Source organism: Carettochelys insculpta, chromosome 24 (assembly GCF_033958435.1).
Source record: "Carettochelys insculpta isolate YL-2023 chromosome 24, ASM3395843v1, whole genome shotgun sequence".
In the NCBI taxonomy this organism is placed as follows: Eukaryota; Metazoa; Chordata; order Testudines; family Carettochelyidae; genus Carettochelys; species Carettochelys insculpta.
Window position 1 is genome coordinate 11,251,837 of NC_134160.1, and position 23,807 is coordinate 11,275,643.

Sequence of the window (23,807 nt, forward strand, 5' to 3'; positions counted from 1 at the left end):
ACACTCCCTGAAGAGGCTTTCCCTCTACTGCTCTACCCCGCTGCTCCCGCTGACCTGATTGGCTGGAATTGCAGGGCGTGGGAGCCTCTCCAGACAGCAGTGCATTGCTCTTTTCCCCAGCCTGGGACAGGGAGGCATAGCAGTGGTGAGCAGAGCCTGGGACTTCTGCTTGCTCCCACCAGGATGAGCTTGTGGGTCAGATCTGGCCCCAGCTTGCCTGACTCTGGCCTGTGAGGTTTGGAACTCCATATCTGCCACACTGCAGCAGGCTGCATGCTGGTGAGGGGAGCCCCAAGCTTTGGGGGCTGGATCCAGGAAAGTTGCAGCCTTTGGTAGTGTTATCTGGGTCAGTCTCTTAACTCACAGATGTGATGCCACACCTATGAATGTACTGAAATCTTGTAAACAGATATTAGTATGCGTATTGTATTTAAAACGTACCCATGCTGCTTTTTGCCGTGAAATAAGGCCAAACTATACACTATATGGGGTCAGGCCAGATCAGTGGTTTGGTGAGGGACTTTCGAGCAGGCGTGTCCAACCTGCGGCCCGCGGGCCGCATGTGGCCCTGGACAGCTAGTAATGCGGCCCCACAAGATTGTAAACTTTTAACATTATTATGTGATTTATATACATTAACTATATTCTATATTTTGTACGCGGCCCAAGACTATCTTCACTCAATGCGGCCCAGGCAAGCCAAAAGGTTGGACACCCATGCTTTAGAGCAACACCCTAGAATGCTACAGGAAGTAATCTTGTATCTTACTGGGTGATATTTTTCCTTTTGAATTGATGCATCAGTGATGCTATGGGATTGTGCAGCTGTTGTTGCTGTCTTTCAGAGGAGATATAAAATCAAGTGTCTGACCACTTGGTGTGGAAGAGCCAGTATCCTATCTAAATTTTGCTTACTTAAATCCCAGGGAGGTCTGAACTGGAGATGGCATTTCATGTTCACTACCCATGGTTCTGTTTTATGCTTTTACAGCATTATTATTATTCCACTTACCTTACACGCACCAACAGACTGTGGAGTGGTGTGTTTGTAAACCACTTTAAAATTCTCCAAAAGGTGTGGCATAATGACAAATTATTATATATGAAATTGAATATTTAAAACAAGAAATTTTAACTTCCAAGAAAATCCTTACACATCTTGTGCTGTTTGACTTAAGTCTGCATTGTTTGTGTACAAAGACTGCAGTATTGATGGGAAAATGAAATACAATAAACCAGTAGGTTGGCTGCCTGGATAATGATATTCAGATTCGAATCTGAAATGTTATAATCTTCATGTTGCAGCTCACCTTTGTAAATTCATTTCTTAAAAACCTCACAGACAGCAACTTTCCAGGCACTACAGGTTGAACCTCTGTAGTCTGGCACCCTTGGGACCTGACTGGTGCCAGATGAGAGAATTTGCTGGATCATGGGAGGTCAGTGTTGTCTACCAGCATTACCAACGCTACCTGTGCTTACTGGGCTCTTAGAAGACATTTAGGGGTAAATTACAGCTAAATATCAACCCAGAACGCTGAGAGCCAGGACTGGTGGCTGAAAACAAACTTTGAGACTTTGGAGAGCTTGGCCACAAGCATGATAAGTGGTCCTCCAGCTAACTAAAATCATGCCGGACTGCGGGTGTTGCCAGACGAAAGAGTTCCAGGTTAGAGAGGTTCAATCTGTACTTGGCATTTTGAGTTTTTGTAGAACAGAAGAACAGGCAGGGCTGTCCCTACTGGCAGGCAAAACGCACAGCCACGTAGGGCACCCTGGTTCAAACCCGTTCCCCCCACACCCAGCTCTGGCTCACCCTTCCACCCGCATAGCCCCAGCTCTGGCTCACTGCCCCCCCACACCCGGCTCACCCGCACCCAGCTCCTGCTCACCACCCCACACGTCCCCAACTAAACCCCCCAAAGGGCCTTGTGGTCCTGGCTCACTGTCCCCCCCCCCCGCAGCCCTAAACCACTCCAGGCTTAACACCCTGGCCCCTCCCACAGCCCCAACCCATCGACAGGCTTAACCCTCTCCAACTGCCCCCTCCCCCAGTCCCAGGACTTACCTTTCAAAAGGAACTCCAGATGCTCCTGCTGCTTCCCCAGCTGCAGAACATGCATTCTGCTGGGGAAAAAGCCCCCTCCCGACTTACGCAAAATTCAAGTTATGCGAGGGTGCGTGGGAACACAACCCTCACGTAACTCAGGGGACAACTGTACAGTAAATGGTGTCTGCTCCGGGAGAGCTGACATTCCCTTTCCCCCACTGCTTTAGCTGTCCTGCTCCCACCACTCTGGAGAAGGGGTGCAGTTGCTGGGCTGGGTAGGGCATCAGGGCCAGTAGAGATGGCCCTGAGAATGGGCAAAGTTGCTGAGTCTTCCTGCATTAATTAATATAAAGAAAGCATTGTCTGGTACAGAGCTGGGTTCTTGCCATCAGAAGTGGAGTTCACATAAAGAAAAATACCTGTTTATAACATCACTCCTGGGACTTGCCAACTTAACATGCCATTTCCCAGAGGCACCTCCTAAGCAACAGTGATGTAATTTCAGAGTCCCTTGACCTCTAGAGATGGATGTGTGATTCATGCTCTTTGTAAGAGGGGAGGCATGGAAGGCACAACTTAGATTTCAGGAAAATAAGCTGCACTGAAATATTTATTTCCTGGTGTTAAAGTACAATCAGACAGCCATTGACAAGCAGATGTCACTGATTAATTTCACTAAGAGCCACCATGCAGAAGAGAGGGTGACAGTAGGATATCTGGGTTTCTGCGTGGAATCATTAAGTAAAAATTACAGCTTCTTTCTCTGTCAGTTCCCTTGGACGTACCATAAGCTTTTAGGATGTAGCTTTTAGGACCCACAGGATACCTAACTTCAGAACACAAGACATGCCACCATATGTTGGGTAGTAGTTATTCGCATGTCCTGCAAGGCAGAACAGATTATAATGAAGCTGCATGCTGCCTATGGGCTCTGGCTACCCATACTGTCCCCTGGCCCAGGGACTGCCAAACAAAATAGCAAGAAGAGTTGTCTTTTTTTTAATTCAGGGAAAAAAAATCAATAAGTCAAGAGCTGCAATGCATGTGAATATGAGACAGTTATTAATAAATAATGTCAAACTATACTTTTTGTAACCCTTATGTTAAGAACAGTGCATACAATGATTTGTAATGTCATACATGTTTACTGTAGGATGTTCACAAATGTTTTACGTATTTTCTCGAGGTTGCATTTTTTGTTGGTGGTAAATTTCTCATTGGAAGTGAGAGATAAAGAGAGCCCAGCTGAACTGGATATAAATGCAAAGGACTGGGTCCATCAGTTTGAAATTTTTAGATTTTCCCCATTTTTAAAGCCATTCCAACCCCATTTTAATTATGCCAATTTTTTTCACGTATAATTTTTCTTTCTTAAAATGCACGTTGCCCTTCGCAGCAGGAATGCTGCAAGTTTCCTTTTCAAAATCAAGACTTCATTAACAACACAATCAAAATACCAGTACAGTAGCCCAGCCCACAATGCACTGCTCATATTAAAGGAGAATTTAGCCAACGTTTTGAGATCACACATCATTTGCTATTTAGACATCAGTTGTTCATTGTTGGGCTTTTAGATGGTCACCATTTATTGAAAATAATCAGTTTTTTTTCAAACTTTGCAATTATAGTGTTGGGAGCCACAGATAAGTCCTTAAAGAAGTGCTGGTTGCAGACCCCTGTCCTGGCCCGACTTGGCACCAGTCTGGCTGCTCCTTGCCCCCATACCCTGAGCCAACCCCGCATAGTTTTATGGCTACCAAACTTGTCAAATAATATACTACATCTTAAACAAATCTTAATATATTAATCAGGGTTTTGTCTACTACTTGAGACTGTAGTTCAGTTTGTGTTCTAGTCACTGTTTCTTGCTATCAGGCTACCAATTTGTTCATTCCAGCTGTTTTATTTTAATGCTCCTATGCTCCTCTAATTTAGGGAGTTATCATTTTGCAAAACTTAATTTTGTGGTGTGTAAGGGGGTCTTGTTTTGAGTACTGCATCTTAAGGTTTTTCATTGTTCGTATGATTTTACATTCTCTGCTGAGGAAGCCTAAAATCTAGTCCTTTGTGAAGTATTTTTCCTTCCTAAAAATTTCTGTTTACTATTTGTCTTTTCACCACTTAAGGAAGAACTTTAAGAATGTGGTCTTTGTGCCGTCATTATTCTTGGACATGTGATAACCTGCCAACTGCTGGTACTTACGCAACAATCTTCTAGCAAAAGCAGTAGCAGTTGAGGTAACGTTGATATTTTTGTGTGTGTTTGACTTGAAGTTTCTTGTAGACTATCAGAGAAAAAGGACCCCAGAAATTAGTTTTGTGACTGGAATTAAATGATCCTTTTGTTGCAGGTCAAAGAAGGGTTTCAGATGTATTGGTTGGAAAGGATTTGTTGGGTCTCGATTGTCCAGGATTTGTGAAGCCTTTCATATCTACATCAGTCGTTCAAATGGAATCCAGATGATAACTGTCCTTCAAAAGCCGTGAAAGCAGCTTGTGGTGCTGTCCAAAAGGATTGCTTCCCACTGGCTACTCTTTAAAAGTCATAGACTCGTAGAAGCCTAGGGCTGGAAGGGGCCTCTGGAGGTCATTGACTCCAGTCCCCTGCCTAAAGCAGGACCAATCCTGAGACATGAAGTGAAAAATCAGGCTATTTTTATTGTGCAGCTGTCTGTAGTGTACAATTACCGTAGCAGTTGGAGACTTCTAAGCAGAGAGACAAAGGGTTAAATGAGTTTGGAGGTGACAGTAACTCTTGCTCCTGGATATAGTCACTCCAGGAAGAGATTTAAATCACGCTCCCTGGACACTGTGTAGTGAAGCTTAAACTGTTGTTGTTCAGGCCACGTCTGCTTTGCGGGTAAATCTAGGTTGGTCAGTCTGTCAGAGTTCACAGCACCCATTTTTTTAAACAATTTATTTTTTTGCAAAAGATAATTTGTATTTTGCAAATTTTTTTTTAAAAGGACTTAAAAACAATTGAACAAAAAACGCAAGAGCAAGCTAGCTATGGGATGGGGAACTGCAAAGTCCTGCAGCAGCCAGCGTGGAATAAAACAGTCTAGAGCAGTGGTGGGCAAGCTGCTGCCCACTGGGGTTTCACCTTTAGGCTGCAGACCCCTTGTCTGCCCCTTTCTCCCATGCACATCTCACACACTGAAGCCCTGCATTTCTTTGCTCTTCCCCTCACTCCCAGCACTTTTGGGGGGCCATGAGTCAATAGGCTGATCTGCACTCTGTTCCCACTCCACCCCCTCCCTCTCAGAGCTATGGATGCTCACAGCTTTAGGAGGGAGTAGGGGAGGAGCAGGGATGGAGTGCAAACACTTGTTCTCACACACATGTTATAGAACTGGAAGGGACCTTGGGAGATCATCGAGTCCAGTCCCTTGCCCTCTTGGAGGGCCAACCACCATCCCTGACAGATACATTTTTTTTTTTAATCTATTTGCCCCAGGCCCCTAAATGGCCTCCTCAAGGACTGAACTCACAGCTCTGGGTTTAGCAGACCAATGCTCGTGGCATTCCAGAAGTGCTGCAGGGAGGGAAAGGGGTAGGAAGTACAGGACTCCAATGCCCCAGTGTGTAGGGGGTGGGGAGCAGACAGGGGATCTGTGGGGCCACAGGTGGGACCCAAAGGGGGTGAGGGCTACAGGTTGCCTGCCTGCGGTGCACTGAGGCGAAGGAGGGCCACTCATCTGGCTCACTCACTCATCTGGTCTAAGGTGAAGGTTGCTAAGTTTGGTGATGAGACGTTTAAGGTTTAATTCTGTGACGTGATTTTATTTTGACTGTTGACAGCTTCTTATGTTCAGGCTTTGTAAACATAGATTGGACTGTCAGACTCCTCTACATTGCCAATGTATCTTACAAAAACCCACCATGCACAAGTCCAAAAGGTCATATTTTTGGCAGGAGGGAAGGGAATCTGATTCTGATACACAGTTGTATGTGAGAGTGTACATGTGGCTGCTTAAGGGTACAGCTACACTTATCAGTAGATTAACCCTGTCAGGGTCAATCTTCTGGGGTTCGATTTTGTGCACCTAGTGGAATGCATGAAAACGAGCTATCAGTCAACTCCTATGTGCTTCAGTATCACAAGGAGTAAGGAAGATGAAGGAGATAGGTCAAGGGGAGAAACTCCCTCAATGAGGATGGCCAGATAAGTTGATCCTAGACAAGTTAATTGCAGCTATGCAGTTATTGTAGCTGGAATTGCATATCTAGGATCAACTTTCGGGTCTAGAGTAGACCTGCCCTCAGTTAACAAAGCGTCCATCCCTACTGAGTTACAGTATGTTGAGACAGAGACCTGCACAACTTAGTTTCTAGTGAAAGGCTGTTAACTACTTCCTCTAAAACAACAAGAGTCCTGTGGCAACTTGTAGACTAACATATTTTGAAGCATGAGCTTTCTTGGGCAAAGACCAGCTCATATATCTGACAAAGAGGGTCTTGGCCCATGAAAGCTTGTGCTCCAAAATACCTGTTTGTCTATAAGGTTCTACAGGACTCTTGTTTTTGAAGATACAGACTAACTCCTCTACCCTTCTGATAGGCCTGATTTAGAGAAACTATCTTGGCTTTATACTGGAGACAGAGGCTAACAAAATGCAAACTGTAGCAAGTTTAGATTGTAAGCCATTTACACTTGATAATCTGTCTTCATTGCATTACTCTTCTATACCACACCCAGATAGCCATGCTACTGGAGTAAAGTGAAATTTATTGTACTATTTGCATGGAAAGCCAATTATCAGAGTGTTAAATTTGTATGGAAATTAGTGGCTTAACATGCAGCATAATGTGTATTCTAGTCTATACCAATAGCCACATGACTTAAACTGCATCTGTGATACCAATTAAATATTTGAATTAAAATATTTAAATATTTAAATTTTTATTCCCGTACTGCTTGCTAGAAAAACTAATAAAAATAAAGCAACCCTTCTTAACCGACCTTCATCTTGTGGAATCTTTTGCCTGAGAGTATCACTGACGCCCATAACAAGATTCTAAAGAGGACTTTAATGTTTATCTGGATAACAAGAATATCTAGAATCCTCTTAGTATGTACTCTGAGGTATCAGCATTAAAAAAGGGAAGAAGGAGATACACATCTCATAGAACTGGAAAGGACCTCTGGAGGTCATGGAGTCCAGTCCCCTGCTCTCTTGGCAGGACCAAGCACCATCCCTGACATATTTTTTTAAATCTGTTTGCCCCAGACCCCTAACTGACCTCCTCAAGGACTGAGCTCACAATCCTGGGTGTAGTAGGCCAATGCTCAAACCACTGAGCTGTCAGCAGGCTAGGAGGAAATTTTCCTACTGGGCAGATTATAGAGTAATTGCTTACTGATTAAGTTTTTTGTCTGAAGTAGTTGGAATTGGCCATTCTTGCAAACAGGACACAGAACTACTTTTCTGATCCCTTGTGGCAAATTTTGTGTTCCTAAATGGAAGCTTAGCTGTTCAGTGACCTCTTCCAGCTCATGCAGTCAAGCGTCAGAGCCAGGAGTAATATCTAGAAATCCCAACTCCCTGTTTCTTGCTCTATTAGATCACATTTCCCTTCTCTAATATAGCTGCTTTTACTTATACCTGAACGGTAATAATATAAGAATTTAGCTCCAGTGCTATACTAGGGAGAATTCTCCTTATTCCTAGGCCAGGAGTCAGCAACCAAAATAGCAAGAGAGCCATTCTTCCAATTCAGTAAAACACTCAATAATTCAAGAGCAGCAATGCATATGAATATGAGACAGTCCTTAGTAAATAACATCAAACTATAATTTTTGTAACCCCTATTTAAGAACAGTGCACGCACAATGATTTGTAATGTGATACATGTTTACTGAAGCACATTCATGAACTTTTTACATATTCCATTTCCTCGCACTTTACGTGTATGTGTTTGTACCGCTGTCTTCTTGACATTCACTCCCGAACCACCCCACCCGGAGGACGTGAAGGGGAGTTATTCAAAGTTTTGAGATCGCATATCGCTTGCTATTTAGATAGGAGTTGTCATATTTGGGCTTTTAGAGGTTTACCATTTATCAAAAATAATCAGGAGGTTTTTTTTTGTTTTAAACTTTGCAGTTATAGTGTCAGGAGTTGCAAAGAAATCATTGAAGAGCCACATGCAGCTCCAGAACCGCAGTTTGCAGACCCCTGACTCAGGCAAATGTGACTTCCAGCAGTGCTTTGTCAGGCTTTGTGATGTATATTCTTGGAGCATCCAGAAGGGGCAGGATCCTGACAGGATTAATATTTGAAGCACAGTCACACACTATGGAGTAAGCAGAGCTCAGTTAGTGAACATCCTCGAAAAGGAAATGAAATTGAAATCCCTGGGTGACTGGAAAGTTGCTATAACCTTTCTAGGCAATGGTAAAAGTAGGGCTGAAATGTCTGTTTCTATTCCTCTGTCCTTTTCTACAAAGCTCAGGGAGGCAGCAGATATGGTGACTTGACTACAAATGCTCTCTGCTGTCTAGTCCTTGCTAGCTGCAGTTTGCACTCTGAGATGAAAGTGCTGGATCTGTTTTTTGGAGGGTTAGGCATTTGTAAAGCAGCAAAGGTTACCTCTGATAGAAGTGTATAGCTTTCATTCTAAGTTTTTGCACAGGTGGTATCATGAAACTGTCTTCCAGAACAGCTGTCTGACATGGGGCTGGGAGTTTGTTATAAATCTTAATGCTAGGGGACTCTGTTGGCTGGATGTGCCATGAGATTTTTATAAAGTAGTTGAATGCGGCCTGCTGCATATGGATCTTGCTTGCTGCCTGGTGGGTTTGGGACAGATGCCACCCACTGACGGTGGTGAGAATAATTTAAACATGGTTGTGCAAATTTCATGCTTTTGCAGAGCTCTCCTTCAGGACTGGGAAACGTACTCAGGCTTTGTCAACATTTGAAGTTTAGAGTGCAGCCACGGCAGTATTTTAACGTGGCAGTGGTGCCACAGTGGGAAAGCTGAAGGGGAGCTCTCAGCACTGTAGGTAAATCCCCTCTTCAAGGGTATTTCCCAGCACTGTAGCCCAGTTTACACTGGTGATTTAGAGCGTTGTAACTTGCTGTGCTCAGGAGGGTGTGTTTTCATACTCCTGAGGCAGAAAGTGGCCGTGTAGTAAAGTGGCAGTATAAAATTAGACTTAAAGTGCCACGGCTAAAGGTACCACCTCCTCTGTTTTCTCACGAGTCCTATGAACATGATGTTTCCCCATTCTCCCTAGGTAAGCACTAAAATAGTTTCATTTTTATAGGCAGGGTAGGTGGATTTAAATCAAAAGAATTTAATTTGCTAATTTTAACTGATTTTAATCTGTATTTAAATCAGCAAGCAGAAAACCTTGTTTAAATCATTTTAATTGTGTTTTGCACTTGTACTATTTAGGTTTTTTTCCTGCTGAAGTTGATGTTTGCTAGTAACCATTAAACCGTGTTGATTTGTAATAAAAATTGCCCTTATACAGGTTGAACCTCTCTAGTCCAGTACCCTCAGGACATTACCAGTACCGGACAGGATAATTTGCCAGACCGTGTGAGGTCAATATTGTCTCTAGCACATTACCAGCACTTCCACTGCTTACTGGGCTCTTAGAAGACGTTTAGGGATAAATTGCCCTGGAACAGCAGCACAGAACACTGAGAGCAAGGACTGGTGGCTGTAAATAAGCTTTATGGGACCACAGGAAACTTGGCCATTGATATAGCTTAACTTCTTTTTATTTAGCGTCTTAATTTTTCCATTTTATTATGTTAGAAGATAGGAAATGATATATTCTTTGCAGGTTTACATTTTTACTCGTGATTTGTATAAGCACAATTTGGATGGAAATTCAAATGAAATTAAAAATGAAGAGGAATATCATTCTTTTAAAAATTAAATAAAACTCCCTTAATTGCATTGGGTATGTAAGAAAAATTAGTAAAGCTACTCATATGTTTTGCATTTAGAATAGACTAGTTTAATTGGAGGAAATATCTGTAGGTAATGAATTGTTGATTGTTTCTGGTTACCATGTCATTTAAGGTTTTAGAACTTATTTATCTCATCCTCTCATGTAATTTTTATTTGTGGATTAGAAGAGAAGAACATGCTTTCCTACTTTTTCAACGCTGTATTTGTCCCTTAACTTTGAATGAATTAGTTATTGAACTGAACTAGTTGAATAAAGTGAAATGAAGAAAATATTCTCTCTCCTCCTGCAAAAGAGGCTACTTTTGTCAAAATATGGTCTAGAATTCCAACAAACTGGTTTCAGGTGCTTATCAAGTAGCTTCCATCAAGTCAGTGGTTGACTTACTTCAGAATTTGTCAGCAAGCACATACTGCTTAGTATTATTTTTTGCATTTCTTTTAGATTATTTTAATAGATGATAATTTTAGATCTTACCTAAATTGTCAATTTTACATTTAATAGATTTATTTAAAAAGGTAATTTAAATAAACTCAATTTTAATTTTTAATTTTATTCATACTGTCTTTTGGATACAGCCACGATGGGCAAAACATTTGACACTTTTATTTATTAATAAAGTTGCAGTTTTTAAACCATTTTAATTTAGCCTGTTGGTTTGTTATTTTAACCTGTCTGCTGCAGAGTAGCTTCCGTATGCAAAACACATACCATATCCATAGTATTTGGAGGTTAAAGTGGTGTTAATACAGTAAATTCTTTCACATCCAATTGTCTTGGGACCGGGAGGTTGCCAGATTTTTCTAATATTCTGGATAATAGAGAGGCATACCTAGCAATTCATAATACTAAAGAAAAATAAGATTAGATATTAAGAAATGAATAAAAATATATGCAGAGTACTTTATTTACCAAAAACAAGAATATTGTACACTGTAATCTTCTACTGTATTTGCTATATTTATTTGTATTTACTCTCAGTATACTGTACTTGTAGAAAACATAAGTAAAATGTATTTATGGTCAAAATGCCAGTTATATGAGAGTTCTGAATAATAGAATGCTCGATGTGAAAGAGTTGGCTGTAACTTACATTTTTATCTTACAAATCTGTTATTGTGTATGGGGTGGCTAATGCTTTGGTATTAGCTCTGAAAGGGAGAGGTTTCTCGGCTTGTTTTATACTAGGAGATTCGGCCAAATGTGGGTGACTTCGATCGAATTTCTCAGGATTCAGTCCATGCTACAGGGTCCATTCTGGTGACTTTAAGGGCACCTGTAGTAGACTTTTGTACTCCTGCTTTTCAGAAGGAGTAATGTACAAATTTGACTTTGCATGGTCAACCGTAGGGTAGAACAGACAGGCTGCTGTGAAACTGGACAATCTTGGCCTCTTGGAAGTGTCCCACAGCGCCCCAATGTAGCCACTCTGGCCACCACTTTCAACTCTGCTGCTCTCCAGCTGTGCAGGAATCAGCCTGGGAAATTTTGAATTTAATTTCCTGTTTGACCAACGTGGTGAGCGGAGCAGGCAGCGCACCTCAGCAGCACATCTGGCCATGAGCTCCCAGTGTCGCAGACGAGCTGCAGCGTGGAGTGTGCAGGAGATCTAGGACCTCATTTCTGTGTAGGGAGAAGAGTCTATGCTGGGAAAACTATGAACCAGCCAAAGATATTCAGATATACATGCCAAGATCTCACAGTGCATGGAGGAAAAAGGGTGTACTGAGGACTCCCAGCAGCACCACATGATATCGATGGTGGATGGTGGATACCACGTCTCATTGTGGTATTGCAGTGCTTCAGGGTGGAGGAAAGCAATTCACAAAGTTCCACGAGAGTGGTCTTAGGCATGCGGACGTTCTGTAGCCACTGCTGATCTCCCCAGACCTGCAGAACAATACAGCCCCACCTGCCTGAGTTCATTTCAAAGCACCAGAACCGGTACTCCACGGTGTACAAAGCATCAAGTGCGGCCAGCATCTCCCCGTTCCTCCTCGCCAGTTTGTCACATTCGTATATGTCCATCCCCTCCTTTGAGTCGTCTTCATTCTCACAGCTGCTTAGGCTCTGCACATACTGCAGCACAATGCATGAGGTGCTCACAACGTCTGCCACAACAGTTTTAAGCAGGACGGGTTCCATGCTAGCCTTGCAATGGTGTCTGCACGGGTATGGATAAAGGGTGTGAAAATATTTTTTTGCCTTTGCTTTCCAAAGGGAGGGGGAGGAGAGAAGTGCACTATGAGATGCCAGCAACACACACCCACTGCACGTGTTTGTCCTGTTAGATAGTGGGACAGAAACCCACAAGGCAACAGGGCAGCAGGGAGTGTGGGAAAGATACCCCCATGCATTGCTGAGAAAGTCGAAGCTGGCAACATTGATGCTGGGGGCACTCTCAGCTTTGTGCCAATGAAGATATGCACCCTCAGCTTTGTATAATCATGCGCTAGAAAATTGACCTTAATAAATTCGCCCTAATTTCATATTGTTGACATACCCTCAGACTTGCACTCTCCAAGTACAGATTCAGAACCCGCCAATACTTCTGACTCCTGGTTTGACTTGCAATATTTGAAGGGGGTGGCAAAGATGATGCTGGTGCATTCTGTGCTCTAGCGCCTCTTGGCATGGAACAGCAATAAAAGAAAACCATTCAAGCCTAAAGTTTTTAGAAATCTGCAGCTCCCTTGAATTAGTTCACCATGACAGGACTTGTCACACTGTTGCACCTAAGGGATGGTGCGGTGGGGGAGAGGAGTGGTATGTCCTCTGTTTTTTATGTCAGTATGTCATAAAAGGTATGTCAGTGTTTTTCTGTCTTGTTCCGAAATTGCCAGATCATGTTTCCTACGATGGGGCTCAGTTTCATAGAATCATAGAGTCCCAGGAATGGAAGGGACCTCAGGAGGTCATCTAGTCCAGTCCCCTGCTTCAAGCAGGATCAACCCCAACTGAGTCATCCCAGCCAGGACCTTGTCAAGCTGGGACTTAAAAACCTCTAAGGATGGAGATTCCACCGCGTCTCTAGGCAGTACATTCTAATGCTTCACCACCCTCCTGAAGAAGTAGTTTTTCCTAATATCCAGTCTACTCCTCTCCTTCTGTAACTTCAGACCATTGTTCTTGTTCTGCTACCTGACACCACTGAGAACAGTTTCTCTGCATCCTCTTTAGAGCTCCCCTTCAGGAAGCTGAAGGCTGCTATTTAATCACCCCTCAGTCTTCTCTTCTGTAAACTAAACAAGCCCAAATCCCTCAGCCTCTCCTCATAGTTTCCAGATTGTTAGTTAAAAACTTAGGTTAGCCACCTTGGATATTGAGGCTGAAGTAGACAAGGGCTTTGGAAAAACTCAGAATTTTCTGCTATCAACTTGCAAATACATTTTGTTTTTTCTCTCTGCAGGAATTTCCCAGAAAATTAGTATACCACAGGAATGGAAGAAAACTCTTGTAAGTACTCTCCTGGATTCCCACACCACAGTTTGTTGGTCTTTTTTACCGCCAGCTTTTATTCTCTTATATTTTTATAATGAAATAGTGGTACTTTACTTTCTCTGGGCTTTGAACCATACATGCCCAAATGGTAGAATAAAAGGCAGCCGGAAAGATAAGCATGATCATGCAAACATACTAATGCTCTTTGGCCTGTAGCAAAGACCAGATGTTGATCAGTAAAGTGTTGTAAATCTGGACTAACTTTATTCTGCATCTCACAGGCGGTTATGTTGCAGATGGTGAAACAGAAGCTTCTCTAGAGTTCTGCTGGGAAGACAAGGCTTGGAATACAATAGTTTAGTTCTGTATTTATTTCTCTAGACAGTACTGCCATGGGAAAGATGTAGATCTCCTTAATTTTAAAAAAACATTTTAGACTGAGTAACATAGTCAGTGCATGAATTGTCCTGAGGCTAAGTGATCAACATGGTAGTTAAATCTAATGTATGGTGCAAACTAGATTTGGCCACAGTTCAAGTGGCAGAGACCTGCATAGAAAAAAGGTCTTAATGGCTTTTCTCTGAATGTCTAAAAATAAATTCAATAGGAAATAGAAAAAGGCAGCCACCTGGCTAGAAACTGCCTTTTTTTTTTGCAAATATTTCATCTTCCTTTCATCAGAAAGAGTGCCTCTCTCTGTCTCCCTCATGCGGGCATGCACCCGAATTGGTGTATTTCGCCTTATATCCTGCTGAAGTATGGTGTGACTTCATTCCACGGTGGCCAGCTAACTTCTTGAATGATGAATCACTTAAGATGAAATCATAGCAAAGATTATCCTCAGCTTGTCTTGGATTTACAAGGGCCCTTTTTAAATAGTCTCTATAATTAAATTACGTCTAAATTGGCTCACTTGCAGTTTTCAGTAAGCTCAGGCATAAGTGAAGTAATGAAGTTCTGTGACCACAAATTTTGCCTGTGAGGCTGTCCTCATGGAGACACATTATGTCACTCTTTATTGCTCTTACAGCAACATTGTTTTAATGCAGCAATGACAGCAGTTCTGTGGTGAAGGCCAGGGTAGGACTTTGTGAACAACTGGTCTGCTGGACCCTGATGGTTTAGTTGGAGCAGTGACGACCTCCTATCTGAATATGCATAGAAACTGCTTGGGCAGAAATTCCTGGTAGCAGGTTCCTGCTGTGTACTGTGATAGCTTGCAGCGTGAATGCTTTGTTCATGCTATTCCCTTTTTCTTCCAAAAAAAGTTGCTTTAGGCCATGTTAAACTAACCTGACAACTGACAACTTTTTTGAGTAAATGACTTCAGTGCTGGTAATAGATACTGGAGTGATGGCCATTGGGATGGAATCTCTGTTTATACACAGCACAGCATTGCAAGTTTCTGTCACCCCTCTGTATGTCTCAGACTCTTCAGGGGCTGGCAGCAATGCAGATTGTGTTTATTTTTAATTCTGAGCCTCTCTGATGAGCCTACCTGCCACCAAGTTTGTGTCCATGTCACAAAAGCCATCATCTGACTGCTGGCAACTGATTTTAGTCCACAAATGTGTTGTACAGAGACCAGTAAGCAGCCAGCTGCTTACAGCCATCTAGCTCACTCTTGACCTTGACTGCTATTGTGGGTTGACCTAGTGACCTGGAGGTAGAAAGCTCTGCATTTCATTACCATTTTCCTGAGCCCTGTAGAATCAGCCACCTCATCCATGCAAGTGTGAAAATGGTTATATTTTGCACTTCTTGTACTCAGAAAGATCTTGGCTGTGTTTTGTTTCAGCCTGTTGGGATGCTTTAAACCTACTGATTTATAGTAACATTGCTGGAAACATTTAGAGGCAGAATAAACAGGTGGGTCTTTGATTATTTTTTTTAAATTGCTTTGCTTTTAAGGAGGTTCATTCTCCAGGTGCTACTAAATTCAGGACTCCTGGGTTCTGTTCCCGGCACTGTGACTGGAGATGAGGTAAGGCTGAGCTTTTCAGTAGAGGAGCTGTGTGACTAGCTGAGCTGAGGCTGGCTCCCCTCGTGCTTTCAAAGCGTGCTGACTTGGTAGATTCCTGTCCCTAACCAGTTGTATATTAACCACAATGCTGCATGGCTGGCTTTTGTTTGAACTGTATTGGCACATGTTCACAGGTGTTGTGCTCTGAACAGCATTGAAATGCATCCAGGTGTCCCTTAGGACTGTATGATTAATCAGAATTCCTATCGGTCCCCAAGCTTCACTACCTGTGCATGGGTAGGGATGCAAGCTCCCTTTGGCTGGCTGCCCTGGTCAATTTGAAAAAAATAAGACATTTGCTGTAGCCTTTACATTTTAATTTATGACCATCAGCAAAGGCTACTGCAAACATCCCCTGTACATAATGCCTACAAAATGGAGTTTCAGAAAACGTTGAGCTCAGTTCATCCACTGAGGTCTAGAGGGAAAGGAATGTACAGGTCAACTGGTACTCTTACCAACTGGTGAAAGGTGATATGAAACCCACCAAAGAGAGAGAAGAATCTGCAGTGATGGCAGTAACATGGCTTTATGGAGGTGTTAAGGCATGCCGGTGACCAGAGCGGTATTAAATTCATATGTGCCTTCATTTTCCATGTGTCGAGGTTGTGGGAAGCATGCTAGTTTCCAGGTTTAACTCCATGAGTGAGGCAGGAGCGTGGGTGCTAACAAGGGAAATGTAACAGTATGCACAGGAAACAATGGGCAAAGGCCTACTGCTTCTTTGTGAGGTCCTGGAGAGATCCCATCTATGCAAATGATCTGCCAAAGAAAATACTGTTGGACTACTTTTTCCCTTCTCAGGTTCTTCCTGTCAACACGTTGTGAGCGAAGTTTAGCTACTGTCCATATGATATTTTTAGAGTATATTTCCTCTGTTCCATTCCCAACCCATTCTGCATCAGTATCCAGTCCCTCACACCCAAAAAGTAGCATACAGTGAACTCTTACATAGCAGGCAGTCTTGGGACTGGGAGGTTGCTGGATATTCAGATATTTTGGGTAATAGAGAGGTACACCTAGCGGTGCATAACACTAAAGAAAAACAATATTAAACATTAAGAAACAAAAACATGTAGAGTACTTTATTTACCACCAACAGTGGTATTGTACATTAAACTTATACTTTATTTGCTGTATTTATTTGTGTTTACTTTCACTATACTGTACTTCTGGAAAATGTAACTAAAATTTACTTATGGTTAAAATGCCAGCTATTTGAGAGTTTCGGATGCTAGAATGCCACCGGTTAAGCATTAACTTTAATTTCCTGGGTGCTCTTAACATAGCAGGCGTGGGATCCTCTGGTTTTTTGTTGTAGCAATCTTTTCACCTGTAGTAGTTCTATGAGTATGATCTTAAGAAGCAAATAATTTAAGTATCCAAGTTGTTTGGCAGTAGAAACCTCACCTTAAGCCTGTGGCTATTTGGAAACTGCTGTGATGCTGGGATGAAATAACTTGGGAACAAACCTCTAGTTCGCTTTCTAATAGCACTTGAACTAACCATTTTGAACACTTGCATAGTCCTTATTTGCCATCTTTTTTCCATGAGGAAGTGTTTGTGGGCAGCATCACTGTTGGATCTACAGCTGCCTTTGAAAACCTTTGTTTTGCTGATGTCAGAATTTTTGCTTCTTTCTGAGATTAGGAATTTATTTGGTAATTATTGGGCTGACCTTTTTGTGGCTTCCCTTTGTTGGGAACAGAGGATGCTGATGGAACTGCTGTGCTTGGACGTTTGACTAGAACTTGATTAAGGATTGTATTGCCATCCGACTCAGCTGTGAACTAACCATCCGGGCTATAATCTTGTGTTCAGGATCAGTGAAGCATGCTGGGAAGCGGTAGCGTTGGGTTGTTTTTTAAGCAGATAATGCATGCTGGAGCAGAACAGGCTCTTTTATATCCACAGGCTTGTTCCAAGAAGTCTGCTTGCTTTCTCAGAGGTGGCACTGGAGGCACTGCTGGGGAAACTTCTGTCCTATTTCTTCATTCAGGATTTACTTCCCACCCGTTCACTTCCTGCAGGCCTGCTCTTTACAGTTGCCCCCATTTTTATGATGTGTTTGCAATAGCTGCTAGTGGGTATTCAGCATCCCCCACTTCCCTCCTCCTGCCTGGTGTTGTCTAATGGGTAATTTGTTTGAGGTGCCATTGTAGCTGCTCCTGACTTACTCCTGGAGTCATGACTAACTGTCTTCTAGTGAGAAACTGTACAATATATATCCTCTGTTGCTGTTGGGAGTTCAAACTCTCCGCGAGGCAGTGGAGTCAGGTTCAAAGCAGAAGCTACTAGTCATGACACCCACATCTAGTTCTGTGTGTATGCCATTGGGCAAGTCACTTCGTTCCTCTGTCTTGGCCTGCAAAAATGGGGAAAATATTTTCACGTACTTTGAGAGCCTCGTTATTACCTTTCGATGGTATTTTTAGTCCACCTGTTTAAGAAGTGTGTTTGGAGAAACTAAGCCCCTCTAAATACACGAACACTGGTCCCTCCTGTCTAAGAACTGAGTGGTCTGCAAGGAAGCTGTGATTACAGGAGCATGGTGAGGAATTTCAGCACTAGATTGCCAGGAGGACTGTTTTTCATCTTTTTTCCCCCAAAGATTTAGCTGAAAGACTGGGTGCTATAACAAAGGCACCATGGTGGCCAGAATTGCCTGATCGCTCAGTTCTCCATTACGGAAGATGTTTCAGTTGTGTTCCAGCAACCTCTACCACAGGTAGCTAAAAATAACATTGACTTCAATGCTGGATAGTCATCAGCTGGGACATGAATTGTATGTGTGTGGTTTTATTGTACCACTGGGATTTCTCTGTGTTTCCTGTCTGAAAACCTAATCTGGCAGGCTTGATGTCTCCAGGTAAGACAGGTGGTTGGCAGGGTAGAACAGAACACTCTGGACAGGTAGATAATCTGTTATTGGAAATAACAAAACCAGTGAACACAGCAAATACAAATGTTTTCTGTGCCCACTTGAAATGTAGCTGCCAGTGTTTTTCTTGCTGTTCCTTTGTGTATATACCTCTACATAACAAAGAAAACGTCAGATGAGTTTATGATGCCATTGGTGCTGGCAGCTGTGAAAAAATAAATGCTTCTCTACTAACATCATATATGCCATGTGCCAACAATGCCCAGATGCTTTGTATATTAGACAGACTTCTAACTCCCTTAGACAAAGGGTCAATGGGCACAAAACAGACATCAAAACACTCCAGATCCACAAACTAGTTAGTCAACATTTTAATGGAATGGGGCATTCTGTCAATGACCTAAGATCACCTAATAAACTATTTTGCTAGTCTTTAAAGTGCTGCTTGACTGCTTTTTGTTTTGATAATGTATAAGCTAGCACGGCTTCCTCTCTGTTACTATTGAAAATGGAAGGTGATGCTGTTTTTGCTGGACTGTAGTCAAGGGTTTATTAATCTATTGCTCTACAAAGCAATTATATATTGATTTGAGTGCTTAAATTCAGCTTTATTTAATGATTTTTTTGCCCTGACTCAAGCTTCAGACATGAGGCTGCGAAGTCTATTACAAAAGAGGGCTGTGGACCTTTTGTGGACTCCTATCTAAATATTTATCTGACTCTCCTCCATAGTATCAAAGTGCCTTAGTCATGAATAGATTTCATCCTAGCAACACTCTTGTGAGATAGTGAAGGTTACAGAAGCGTAGCTGTGGTACAGAGTATGTTAATGGTTAGTGGGGCTGTTACATCCATCTGATCTTGTCTTGAAGCCCTGTAGATTTGTCTGTTATCTTAATTGAGGCCTGTCAGCGCTGGTCTTTACTTCATTGGGTTTGTTCCTTTCTCTCCCCTCTCTGAATCTGAATGGGCTATCTTGGCAGAAAGTCAGATTTAGCCTGGAAGTTGTCCTCTGTCTCGTGCGGGTATGTCTTCACTCTAGAGAGGAGCCCAGGTGATCAGCACACAGGTTAGCCTCGCTCAGTTGTGAGTGGACACTGGAAAACAAGACTCAAGTTACAGTGTTCTCACGTTTGCTGTGCGCTCTGGTGTGTTGCTAGAACTTCTTGGGGCGTAGCTCATGGTTCTTAGTAGCAGGTAAGCCGACTCCTTCTGATTCTTTCCCAGTGAATCGTGGGAGAACTCTTCTTTCCTTCTGGGTCCATGGGAGATAATGGGCACCGGAGTAATATCAGCGCTCAAATTACATAGCCTGTGTCCTTGCTGCAAAGAGGGCTGTAAGCAGCACTTTGGCTGTAATCTCTACCCCCAGCTGGTCTGGATTGAACATACTGTCACATGTGGGTGAGAGGGTTCTAGGTGTGAATGGGAGAGCTGGGTTAGGGCAACACCCAAGTAAGAGCCTGAGTTAGCTCTGCAGTGAAGACAAGCCCTGTGCCACAGTGGAGAGCAATGTTCTGTGAGCATGGGATGGTCACTTTCTTGGGAGCACTTCCTGGTGTTGGTCTGTGCAAATTAAGCCTGTCCCATGGGGCTGGCTTTGAGGCTGCATACAGTTTATCTGCCCCTGGGAGGAGATGCTGGAAGAAAACGAGCTATGCTGTGAACTGGGCAAATACATTCTTTCTATGTGTCTTTGTCCTTCTGCTGATCCTGGTTTGTTGCCTAGGTCTCTAGCTGGTCTGTAAAGCATTAATGCACATTCATAGTGCTACAGGTTGAACCTCTCTTGTCTGGCACCCTGGGGACCTGACCAGCGCCAGATGAGAGAATTTGCCGGATGATGGGAGGTCAGTATTTACTAACACATTACCAGCACTTCCACTGCTTGCTGGACTCTTAGGAGACAGTTAAGGATAAATTAGAGTGAAATAACAGCACAGCACGCTGAGAGCCAGGACTGGTGGCTGTAAACAAGCTTTGAGACCACAGGAAACCTGGCCACATCCATGATAAAGGGTTGTCCTTCTAACTAAAATTATGCCAGGTGATTCATGTTGCCAGGCAAGAGACTTCCAGATTAGAGAGGTTCAACCTGTGGTTTGATTACTATTCATGTCCCAGAGGAGCAGCAGACAAGAGAGCTTAAGTTACTCAGAAAAAGTTCTAAGTCCGAAGACAAGATAGAAAAAGTTCCTAACTGTCAAACACTGGAATAAATTGCCTAAGGAGGTTGTGGAATCTCCATCTCTGGAGAAATTTAAGAACAGGTTAGATGGATGTCTATCAGGAATGGTCTAGACAGTACTTGGTCCTGCTATGAGGGCAGGGGGCTGGAATTGATGACCTCTCGAGGTCCCTTCCGGTCCTAGTGTTCTGTGATTCTGTGATACGCAAGGGGATAGAGAGAGGATGAACAGGAGCCTGGACATCATGTCCCAGGGGAGAAGCAAAGCCAGTAGCTGGGCTGCATGTGCAGGGAGGAGGACAGACAAGTTTGGTGAGGGAAAGGAAAAGGGGACCAGCAGCAGGCATTATTCAACTTACCTCCTTTTACAATAGGAGCAGAACACCTGAAGTGTTAATGGATGAACTCTTGCAGTTACCCCAGTGAGGTAGATCATTACCACTGTCCTCATCATGTAGATGTGAAACGGAGTCACAGAGATTAAATGACTTGCCCAGGGGAGTCTGGCAGACCTAGAAACATAATTCAGATGTGCTGAATGCTAGGCCAGGGCTTTCAGTGCACAGTCTTCCCCATCCTTGTAAAAATCAGGCGAGGAAGTGAAATGAAGAGCACAAGGCGACTGATCCTTTCTGAAATAGCAGTTCCCAAACTTTACCTGCACTTTCAGACTTGCTGATCCCTTAACCCCCACTCTTAACGTGTCACTAGACTTGTTGCTGGAGGTTGAGCTGAACACAGTGCGGTGCCCAGCCAGGAATATGTGCCCTACAAACTGCCCCCTCCATACATCATGACCATGTTTGTGTTGCGTGCCAGGTTGCACACAGAGCATGCCAGGTTGCAGAGCAGGCCCTGACATGTTTGTAGGTGGTTTGTATTGTCAGTCAGGTTTGTGACCCTATCTGTGGATGGGGTGGTCGTGCTTGGGGTTGCAACCCATAGTTTGGGAATCATTCAGTTAAATGCTCTTGGCAATTGCTTAGGTAGAAAAAGTATCTGTAAATGGAGGTGGGTGCCACATGGTGATCATATTTTATGAATGGGAGAGGAAGTGGCTAACCGGACTCAAGATACAATTTACGCTATTGGAATAGTTTAAGAATCCTTGTTACTGGTCACCAGGCCGTCCTTTAATACTTGCAGTGCAAAATTATTAAGTGTAACATAACGTGATCTAGTAACAGAGAGGTCACTGTGTTAGTCTGAACTCCAACAAAACAAAGCAGCAGAAATGTAGCACTTTGAAGACTAACAATTATTTATTCGGTGATGAGCTTTCGTGGGACAGACCCATCTTTAGTTTACTTGGGAATCTTGTGCTGCCCTTTTGCTTTCCTTTCACTCTTGTAATCTAGTGTTAGTAAGCGATGGGACTTGGCATGACATCTGTGCAGTTAGAATAAAGCCTGCAGCATCCATTCAGTGATTGTCTATGCAAACATGCTCAAGGCTCAGGTGGTATGCATACAAAATGTTCTTTTTTTGTATGCATTTTATAGGCTGGTAACTGCAGTTGGACCACTAGAGGGCAGACATGACTTAGTTTGCAGGATGCAGAAGTGGAATAGGTATATTTACTGGGGAGTGAGACTGATTTCACAGAATCATAGACTCCTACGGCTGGAAGGGACCTTAGGAGGTTATCTAGTCCAGCCCCTGTTTCGTGTCTGATTTTTCTTATGAGGTCTCCGATTGTAATGCAAAGTTTTACTTTTACCATTAGTGGCTTGTCAGTGGGTCAGACTCGTCCCTTTGCTTTGTAAAATAGCTGCTGAATGAAGTAAAGGACTCGTGTCTGCCTAATATTTGCTTCCTGAATTTTTGCTTTTTTGATTGTGTTCCTTTTCATGAGAAGTAAAGTCACTGATGGTCTGCATTTCAGAATCTGCTTATCAAAGAACTATAGTAATTCCTGCAAAACAAGGGATTGAGTATACTAAAGCTGGTAGCTTGGCCCCAATCCTAGAATTTGATACGTGCAAGCAAACCCTGGTCCTGCAGAGCACCCACTGATTTCTAAAGGCCTGCTTGTATGGATCAAACAAGGAGGTCAGGACCCTTATTTGTAGATCTGCCTGTTTTCATCTTCCATGAACAAAGATCAGAGAGGTAGCCGAATTAGTTTGTATCTTCCTAAACAAGAAGTCCTGTGGCACCTTATAGACTAACAGACATTTTCCAACATAAGCTTTCATGGGCAACGACCCACTTCATCAGATAGAGCTGACAAATTGGGTCTTTGCCCGCTAAACTTATGCTCCATGAACAAAGAGTTTAGCTGAAACTGGACTATGATTATAAACAAACAAACCCTAACCAACCAAATCTGCAGTGAAGTTGTAGCCAGACAATGGTGGCAATGGATGCTGAATTTTGCTGGCTTGCAAGCCAGCATTAAATCTTGAATCTGGTTTGAAAGCAGACTATAATTACTTGAGGATTAGGAAGGAAGAGTAAGGGAGGCATAACCCATGTTGCGCTCTAAAACAACAGCCATCTTCCCTTGCATTTCAAAATGCAGAACTTAATTTCTGCACATTCTGAACAGGAATCTGACAGAAAAAAAAACCCAAGGCTCAGCGATTTATATGTCCCCTGTGGTTACCCTCCCTCAGAGTAGGAAATGGCTACATGCACTGCTTGCTTTGTTTTTTCCCCTCTGCTTCTGTGGTGTGGCTGCAATAAGGGATTAATTTACAAGGCTTGCCTTCCAGTGAGTCATCAGCTGGCAGGGAGAACAGGTTTGAAAGATGAGGGAGTGAGCCCCATTAGATGAGATTGTGATAGTCTAAGTCACAAAGGGCAGGTTAACTTCCACAGGGAGGTGTTTGTCATTTTCTCTGAAGAATCCTCCAATTTGTGAAATGCTTTAATAGCAAAAATACATGTTGCCTTGTGTATTCATCTCTGGGTGTTCATATAAAAATGAAAGAGACGTCCTCCATGCCCTCTGCCTTAGGAGTGGCTTAAAGGAAGAGTAAACACAGCCTGGGAGCTTGTCTATGGTGCTATGCTGCAGCTGTGTTGCTTTCCTGTTTTAGTGAAGAAGCTACTTCACAGACAGGGAAGTTTCTCCCATCTGCATAGTTAGTCCTCTTCTGTGACAGGTACTTACATCGATAGGCCAGTCTATTGTGAAAACCTCTGCTAGTGCAGGATCTGATTTTTCAGACCTGTCAAATGAACACAAGCTCATTCTACAGCATGTTTCAAAAAATTTCAAAGTACAGAAAGATAAACCTTAGTTTGTGGACATTAGGAGCCTGGAAACGAGACCTGAGGTCCTCTGTT

General features: G+C 42.9%; 1 protein-coding gene across 3 annotated transcripts in view; it reads left to right on the top strand.

Annotated features, from left to right (window-relative positions):
* The window catches only part of PHACTR4 (phosphatase and actin regulator 4), a 114,817-nt gene that overhangs the window by 28,702 nt on the left and 62,308 nt on the right, over positions 1-23,807 (top strand). Inside the window, exons 2-3 of one of the 3 annotated variants that reach the window (XM_074976426.1) lie at positions 13,390-13,436; positions 15,333-15,405. Coding sequence is in view for 1 of the 3 variants with exons in the window: in XM_074976425.1 (XP_074832526.1) it covers positions 13,421-13,436 (16 nt within the window). In the remaining 2 variants the exon portion in view is untranslated. Of the gene's footprint in view, positions 1-13,389; positions 13,437-15,219; positions 15,291-15,332; positions 15,406-23,807 lie in introns of those variants that run through there. The other 2 variants (XM_074976427.1, XM_074976425.1) reach the window with 2 other exon arrangements.